The sequence below is a fragment of the Poromitra crassiceps genome (genome assembly GCF_964638095.1).
Source record: "Poromitra crassiceps genome assembly, chromosome: 20".
Lineage (NCBI taxonomy): Eukaryota > Metazoa > Chordata > Actinopteri > Beryciformes > Melamphaidae > Poromitra > Poromitra crassiceps.
Genome location: NC_139637.1, coordinates 7460966 through 7470214, shown reverse-complemented (window position 1 = coordinate 7470214; position 9249 = coordinate 7460966). Strand labels below are relative to the sequence as shown.

At 45.1% G+C, this 9249-nt stretch overlaps 1 protein-coding gene across 1 annotated transcript; it reads left to right on the top strand.

Moving 5' to 3' along the window:
• Nucleotides 1-343: 343 nt before the first annotated feature.
• On the top strand, nt 344-8667 carry LOC310794540 (NLR family CARD domain-containing protein 3-like; the record flags this gene model as incomplete). The annotated part of the gene is made up of 6 exons (XM_083656510.1): nt 344-422; nt 4362-6159; nt 6255-6428; nt 6967-7140; nt 7677-7872; nt 8650-8667. The coding sequence occupies 6 exons, from the start codon at nt 344-346 to the stop codon at nt 8665-8667; spliced, it is 2439 nt and encodes an 812-aa protein (XP_083512636.1).
• Nucleotides 8668-9249: the final 582 nt, after the last annotated feature.

Below are 9249 nucleotides of genomic sequence, written 5' to 3'. Positions count from 1 at the left end.
GGGTGTGATCCAACTTTCTGTAAAAGTTAGAGGGTTTGAGTTGCTTTTGGATTTCCCTGTCATATGAGTCGCGGTTGAGGACCACGATAGCACCCCCCTTATCTGCACTCTGAACCACCAATGTTTTATCATCCCTTATAGCCTTAAGGTCATCCAGTTGTCCCTTAGATAGATTATTCCTCGCTTTGTACTCCTTTCTTTTACTAAAGATAGTAGACGCATCCCTCTCAACCAGTCTACAATAAATGTCCAGAGATGGGTTTCTGTACTTTGGAGGTATAAAGTAGGATTTACCTCTAAACTTGGTAGAGGGTTTCAAAGGAGTGGGACTGCTGTTAGGATCATGTGGCTCAGTGTTCGTGGTGGGTTGAAGCGGGACATCCTGTGTACTGCTGCTGCTGCTGCTGCTGAGGACAGAGTTAGTAACCTCATGTGTATGAGCAGTCTCAGAGTGGCCATTACGTTACGTTAAACCAAACCTGACGAGGATGCATTTGATTAGTGTTCATGTTAGCTGCTGTGGCTAGCGAACACTAGCTCAACTGGCGTGGCCTGCTCTCAGGCACTCAGGCTGATCAAACATCCCCGTATCCAAAGCACTTAAACACACAATCCCTGGACGTTTCATTTCGGGTAAAGATGATTCTATATGGTTTACTCCAGCTCTGGGAGTATGAACTCCAAAATCCAATCCACTAACATTATTAAGCTAACCAGGAGTCCCACTATAAACCAAATAGGGACTTTTGAGTTGAGCTATATGCAGAACTGGACAGAGCCATCATCTGTTTGGAGACCAATAATAAGGAAAACATCACATAGTGTCTTTTCTTTCATCTTTAATCTTTCCATGTCTTCCCCATTCACTTCAATGCAAAATTCAAACAGATCAGTAACATGACAATAAAAGTCTAAATTACTAGGCTGCCTTTTGTCATTGTGTTTTATCTGCAGACTAAGCGGTTCAGTTCAATAAAAGCCTTTATTTTTTGTATTGTTTAATTGAGTGATACTTTACTAAAACAATCTATATATTACCGTAATTCTGCCAATAAGAGCCCGGGCGCTTATTCAATTTGGAGACGGGCGGTAAAAGGAAGACAGGCGGCAATTAGAGTCAGGCGGTTATTTCCATTTGGGCATAATTGAGCCAGGCGATTATTATTTTTTGAACAGAAATGCCTGCTCAGCAAAAATGGAAAGTATCAAATTGCTTATTTAAACCAGTGAGATAGTACTTAGTACACACAAGAGGCTAGGTACAGGCAGTTTAAACCAGTGAGATAGTACTTAGTACACACAAGAGGGTAGGTACAGGCAGTTTTGAACATGCCTAGTATTGTACAACGGACTGGAATGAACTAAAACAATTGATAGCCTTCGTCTTCATCGCCATCATCATCATCATCATCATCATCATCATCCAACTACTGTATCAGTTCATTGCTCTCCTCTTCTTCCTCTGCCAAACAGCCATACCATATTTTAAACAAGTAACATTAGCCACCGCTCACACATTCAGTTGTTTGTGTTTCATTGGAAAGAAGTCATAGCAACGTTATTAGTCTCGCTTGCCAGACACTCCCAGCAAAGCAACATAGAAGGCACGCTAACGTAGCTAGCTACCAAGCTAACGCCAAACAAATAAACAGCACTGCAGCACTAGCGTTAGACAAAACAAGGAGACTTACCAAATAGTAGGTAGATGCCAAGTTTCCAATACATGTCCAGTATAATGGGTATAATCCATACTGCATTTATGATCGCTGTTCCGCTGAGAGAAATGCACTTTTACAAGGCACAACTGAGCTACGTTAGCGTAAGTTGCCCACTGCTCCTGGTTAGACAGCGTCTCCAGCACGTTGCAGGAATCCGTAGCATTAAACAATGCGGTATGCATACTTGAATCATGTCGGTTACAGCATGTATAAATAAAATATAAAACTGTCTGACAGGATGAAACTTCCGCCTGACTTCCTCCAAAACAACGTCATTACCGTAAGTGACTGAATTTAGTCAACACAAAAACATACAGTGCAAAATACTGTATTTATTCTAAAAAACGCCCCAGCGGGAAAATGAGTCAGGTGCTTATTATGCTAAATCAATTTGGACCCGGCGGTAAAGGGAAGACCCGGCGGCAATTAGAGTACAGGCGCTTATTGTAAGAATTACGGTATATCAGAAGTGCTCTTTGTTTTGTGTTCACAGTAGTGATGTCAGTTAGATTTGGTTAGATCAGAGCTATGGAATAGTCTTTTAAATCATCCATCTTTGCTCAACACATCTGTCTTTTGTCACCCCAGGTGTGCATAAAATACAGGTTAAGAACTTATTTATTTAAATACAAAGCTGTGAAATAATTATCGGTTATTGTATCCGTTATCGGCCAGGAGAAGCAGATATTTATCGGTTATCGTATCGGCTGAAAAAAATCCATATCGTGCATCCCTAATTTACAGTGGATTTCACTGTGTGTGTGTGTGTGTGTGTGTGTGTGTGTGCGTGCATCTGTGTGTGTGTGTGTATATCTGTGTGTGTGTGTGTGTGTGTGCGTGCGTGCGTGTGCGTGCATCTGTGTGTGTGTGTGTGTGTGTGTGTGTGTGTGTGTGTGTGTGTGTGTGCGCATGTGTGCGTCTGTGTGTGTGTGTGTGTTTGCGTGTGTGTGTGTGTGACATTATATGACCTAATACTTCATGTGTTCTCCAGAGTCCACCAGGAGAGGTCAGAGGTTCCCAGTGGTCAGTCTGTCCAGGAGCTTCAAACAGACCTAGACTCCATATTTATGGTGTGTTTTACTGCAGCTACTGAATTACAAAACAACTACTCTGGTCTTATAACAGTCTGTTGTTGTTGTTGTTGTTGTTGTTTCTCCTCTAGTCTCTCCCAAGACTCAAATATTGCGTTGAATCGCTGCGCTCCGCATACTACACAAATGAGTCTGTGCCACTTCACAGCCACTGCTGGGGTTTGAGGGCGGGTCTAGGCGGGTTGAAATTGAATGAGTGACAGGTCATAGGACCAATGAGAGAGCGGTTCGAAAAATGGGCTGCGCTTCCCGTGCAGAGCCATGTAGATAGAAGAGTCCCGACATCTCCATTCACTCCAATGGACCAGTTTTTTACTCTCAAGAGTTCCAGGAATTAAGGTCCTGGATTAAGCAGCACTGCCGAGTTGCAGCAAAATAGACAGTTTGTGTTGTACTCTGAAAGGGCTTTTTCCCCCTTGAATCAAATTGTACATTATCAGCTTTATTTTAGCATGCAAAAGTAGCGCCAGACCCATTCCTGGCTGTTCATCGGCTAATGAGTCTCACATTTTGGTCCTCCGCTGACGCCACTCTCTCTTTAGTCTAGACGACACTACTCCCGTGTCGTCTGATCGCAGATTGCAAAGTCGTTACTGAGTGGTGGAGACTGAATCCACCACTGGCCAATCACTGGCCAAGTGAACGGTTCACTTCCGTCCCCAGCTGGCTGAGGGGAGTGTCCCAGACCCAGAGAGAGATCTGCAGCATGCAGTAACGTAGTGTATCAGCGTAACAACTCTCATGGGTCTGGCGTTGAGACTATTTCTCCCCAAACCCTGTTCCATCAGGAGGTCTTTTGCCTACTTCCTGGTCATTATTGTAGATAAGAATTTGTTCTTAACTAACTTCTTCCCTGGTAAAATAAAGAGTGTTGGTTGACGAGGTCTTCATGCTGCACTCTTTAGACCAGTGGATCTGATGTTATTACAGTATTATTATTATTTTTCAGAATGTTTAATTCAAATGTTATTCTGTTGCAGCTGCTTGAGGAGAACATTGTCACTTTTGTGAAGAAAGAGCTGAAGAGAGTCCAGCTGGTTCTGAGTCCAGATTACCCAGAATGCTTAGAGTGTCCGAGGGAGGAGGAGGAGGCTTTTCTAAACATCACACTGCTCTTCATGAGGAGAATGAAGCAGGAGGAGCTGGCTGACTCTCTGCACAGCAGTAAGAGGCTTTAACAGCTTTAACATGATGGAGGGAGGAAGTGGTGGGAAAATGGGAGATATATGATTAGTTAAATATAGACATTTCTCAAGAAAGATTGATTCAATTCCAGATTGCAAAATAATATTCACAATCCTCATGAATCATCAGCTAAAATCATTGATTTATTCATGTGGGTGTATAATGCTGAACACAGTATTATTTAAGAACAAATGCCACCACAGATGCATTTCACATTGGGTAGCACACACAGTCAGGACCTGTTTGTCCACCAGTGATGAGCAGAATAGATGCCATGTGGTTAGGAAAAGTATGCATTCACAGATTAATATTTACACTTCTCATATTTACAGCAACATCCACTGATTGATGTAATTTGTACTTTCAGAAACTCTTGCTGGAGTGTGCCAACATAATCACAAATCCAGTCTGAAGGAGAAGTTCCAGTGTCTGTTTGAGGGGATTGCTAAAGCAGGAAACCCAACACTTCTGAATCAGACCTACACAGAGCATTACCTCACAGAGGGAGGGAGTGGAGATGTCAATGATGAACATGAGGTGAGACAGATTGAAGCAGCATCCAGGAAACCAGTGAGACCAGAAACAATAATCAAAAGTGAAGACATATTTAAACCCTTACCTGGAAGAGATGAACCAACCAGAACATTGATGACAAAGGGAGTGGCTGGCATTGGGAAAACAGTCTTAACACAGAAGTTCACTCTGGACTGGGCTGAAGACAAAGCCAACCAGGATATACAGTTCACATTTCCATTCACTTTCCGAGAGCTGAATCTGCTGAAAGGGAAAAAGTACAGCTTGGTGGAACTTCTTCATCACTTCTTTCCTGAGACCAAAGGCATCTTCAGATTTGACAAGTTCCAAGTTGTGTTCATCTTTGACGGTGTGGATGAGTGTCGACTTCCTCTGGACTTCCAGAACAACAGGATTGTGACTGATGTTACAGAGTTAACCTCGGTGGACGTGCTGCTGACAAACCTTATCAAGGGGAAACTGCTTCCCGCTGCTCGCCTCTGGATGACCACACGACCGGCAGCAGCCAAGCAGATCCCTCCTGAGTGCATTGACATGGTAACAGAGGTGAGAGGCTTCACTGACTCACAGAAGGATGAGTACTTCAGGAAGAGATTCATAGATGAGGAGCAGGCCAGCAGAATCATCTCCCACATCAAGACTTCACGAACCCTCCACATCATGTGCCACATACCAGTGTTTTGTTGGATCACTGCTACAGTTCTGGAGCTTGTGTTGAAAACCAGAGAGAGAAGAGACATGCCCAAGACCCTGACTGAGATGTACATCCACTTCCTGCTGGTTCAGTCCAAACAGGCGGATGTCAAGTATCATGGGAGTGCTGAAACAGATCCAATCTGGAATACAGAGAGCAGGAAGATGATTCTCTCTCTGGGAAAACTGGCTTTTGAGGAGCTAGAGAGAGGCAACCTAATCTTCTATGAAGCCGACCTGAGAAAGTGTGACATTGATATCAGAGCAGCCTCAGTGTACTCAGGAGTGTTCACACAGATCTTTAAAGAGGAGCGTGGGCTGAACGAGGACACTGTGTTCTGCTTTGTCCATCTGAGCATTCAGGAGTTTCTGGCTGCAGTTTATGTCTTTCTGTCCTTCATCAACACTGGTGTCAATCTACTGTCAGAAAGTCAATCAACATCCTGGTGGTCAACACTATCAAGAGACACATCTAAACTAACACGCCTCTACCAGAGTGCTGTGGACAAGGCCTTACAGAGTCCAAATGGACACCTGGACTTGTTCCTCCGCTTCCTCCTGGGTCTTTCACTAGAGACCAATCAGACTCTCCTAAGAGGCCTGCTGACACAGACAGGAAGTAGTTTGAAGACCAATCAGAAAACGGTCCAGTACATCCAGGAGAAGATCAAGGTGAATCCCTCTTCAGAGAAAAGCATCAATCTGTTCCACTGTCTGAATGAGCTGAATGACCGTTCTCTAGTGGAGGAGATCCAACAGCACCTGAGTTCAGGAAGTCTCTCCACAGCCAGACTCTCCCCTGCTCAGTGGTCAGCTCTGGTCTTCATCTTACTGTCATCAGAAAAAGAGCTCGATGTGTTTGACCTGAAGAAATACTCTGCTTCAGAGGAGGCTCTCCTGGGGCTGCTGCCGCTGGTCAAAGCCTCCAATAAATCTCTGTAGGTGCATGCATAACTTGATGTCTTCAATATGAAATGCAATATACAGAAAAAACAATTTTCAAATTTCTTGTTCATGGCTAATTCTTCCCCAGGTTGAGTGGCTGTAAGCTATCAGAGAGAGGCTGTGAAGCTCTGGCCTCAGTTCTCAGCTCCCAGTCCTCTAGTCTGCGAGAGCTGGACCTGAGTAACAACGACTTGGAAGATCCAGGTGTGAAGCTGCTCTCTGCTGGACTGGAGAGTCCACACTGTAGACTGGAGAGTCTCAGGTCAGTATCCTTTAAGCCCATGGTACACCAATCAAACCTTCTCCAACAAACACAGACAAGCACAGATGTTTGTTTGGTGCCCCGTTGCTGGCTGTCGTTGTTTGGAATTGTTTGGAGATGTTTGGTCAGATTCAACATGTTCAATCCTTTATAGAGGTCTTCACAGGTCTACTCGGGTATTACACATAATGATAGAATAGATAGCGATAGAATCGGACCCGACCCGGACCCTAATTGATCATAATAAATATGGACCCGGACCCGTACGGGTCTCGGGTCGGGTCCCAGGTCCTAGGATCCGAGTAGCCCCGTGAAGACCTCTATAAAGGATTGAACATGTTGATCAGCGCTGATCACGAGAGAAACATATGAAAACACACAGCACGTGCAGAGGAGGCTCTCCTGGGGCTGCTGCCGCTGGTCAAAGCCTCCAATAAATATCTGTAGGTGCATGCATAACTTGATGTCTTCAATATGAAATGCAATATACAGAAAAAACTATTTTCAAATTTCTTGTTCATGGCTAATTCTTCACCAGGTTGAGTGGCTGTAAGCTGTCAAAGAAAAGCTGTGAAGCTCTGGCCTCAGTTCTCAGCTCCCAGTCCTCTAGTCTGCGAGAGCTGGACCTGAGTAACAACGACTTGGAAGATCCAGGTGTGAAGCTGCTCTCTGCTGGACTGGAGAGTCCACACTGTAGACTGGAGAGTCTCAGGTCAGTATCCCTTAAGCCCATGGTACACCAATCAAACCTTCTCCAACAAACACAGACAAGCACAGATGTTTGTTTGGTGCCCCGTTGCTGGCTGTCGTTGTTTGGAATTGTTTGGAGATGTTTGGTCAGATTCAACATGTTCAATCCTTTATAGAGGTCTTCACAGGTCTACTCGGGTATTACACATAACGATAGAATAGATAGGGATAGAATCGGACCCGACCCGGACCCTAATTGATCATAATAAATATGGACCCGGACCCGTACGGGTCTCGGGTCGGGGCCCAGGTCCTAGGATCCGAGTAGCCCCGTGAAGACCTCTATAAAGGATGGAACATGTTTATCAGCGCTGATCACGAGAGAAACGTATGAAAACACAGCACGCGCAGAGGAGGCTCTCCTGGGGCTGCTGCCGCTGGTCAAAGCCTCCAATAAATCTCTGTAGGTGCATGCATAACTTGATGTCTTCAATATGAAATGCAATATACAGAAAAAACTATTTTAAATTTTCTTGTTCATGGCTAATTCTTCCCCAGGTTGAGTTGCTGTAAGCTGTCAAAGAGAAGCTGTGAAGCTCTGGCCTTAGTTCTCAGCTCCCAGTCCTCTAGTCTGCGAGAGCTGGACCTGAGTAACAACGACTTGGAAGATCCAGGTGTGAAGATGCTCTCTGCTGGACTGGAGAGTCCACACTGTAGACTGGAGAGTCTCAGGTCAGTATCCCTTAAGCCCATGGTACACCAATCAAACCTTCTCCGACAAACACAGATGTTTGTTTGGTGCCCCGTTGCTGGCTGTGGTTGTTTGGAATTGTTTGGAGATGTTTGGTCAGATTCAACATGTTCAATCCTTTATAGAGGTCTTCACAGGTCTACTCGGGTATTACACATAATGATAGAATAGATAGTGATAGAATCGGACCCGACCCGGACCCTAATTGATCATAACACCGGCACCGGTGACCCCTGTTTCAATCCACGGCGCCAGTGTGGACATCGTGGAGGACTACAAGTACCTTGGAGTATACATTGACAATAAACTGGACTGGGCTAAGAACACTGAAGCACTCTACAAGAAGGAGCCAAAGCCGTCTCTACTTCCTGAGACGGCTGAGGTCCTTCAACGTCTGCCGGACCATGCTGAGGATGTTCTATGAGTCGGTGGTGGCCAGTGCCTTCCTGTATGCTATTGTGTGCTGGGGCAGCAGGCTGAAGGCAGCGGATGCCAACAGACTCAACAAACTGATCCGTAAGGCCAGGGACATTGTGGGGCTGGAGCTGAGCTCTCTGACAGCGGTGTCGGAGAAGAGAACGCTGACCAGGCTACGCTCCATCATGAACAATGACTCTCACCCACTCCACGGCATGCTGGTCAAACACAGGAGCACGTTCAGTGAGAGGCTGATCCCACTCAGATGCACCACAGAGAGGCACAGGAAATAATTCCTGCCTGTGAAGTAGCTGGCGTCCCGTGTTGTGCACAACCATGCTCTGACGTATGTTTGCGTGACAGGTCTACCTGAGATCGTGAGGATTACTTTTTCTTTTCTTCTCTTTTTACATAGAAAACACTGCATTATGGCGGGCCATTACTTACTAACGTAGTAATGCAGCCTTTCTTGGATTAGTAGCTGTAATATAATTACTGTTTTGGAAATTGTAACGCCTTATATTACTTTGTTATTGAAAAAGTAAGTAATTACAGTAACATGCCCAACACTGTTTATATTTCATCGCGTGGTGAGTACACAAGTCACAACATGTACATGTGAGTGTTTCTGGCGCTGTTAGAATTTGTATTTTGGGTGACTGAACAGCGATACCATAAGCCGCTTTCAGACATGCCTTGGAATTCGGGAGTTACAGTATCTAGAGGGCATGTATGTATGAACACATTTTGGTGAGCTATGTGAGCTCCCGCGACCCTCCTACTATCCGGAGGTAAGACAACCTCGAGCCCTTGTATCAGGGACGGATTGTCCCACCCCCCCCTCCCCGAGAGGGAGGGAGACAGAAAGCCAGCGTGGCAGATTATTATTATACTGTATGTGAATGAGCGAGCAAAAAAAACATCATGCCGTTTCAGTTTTTCCAAATGAAGCTCGAACCTGCT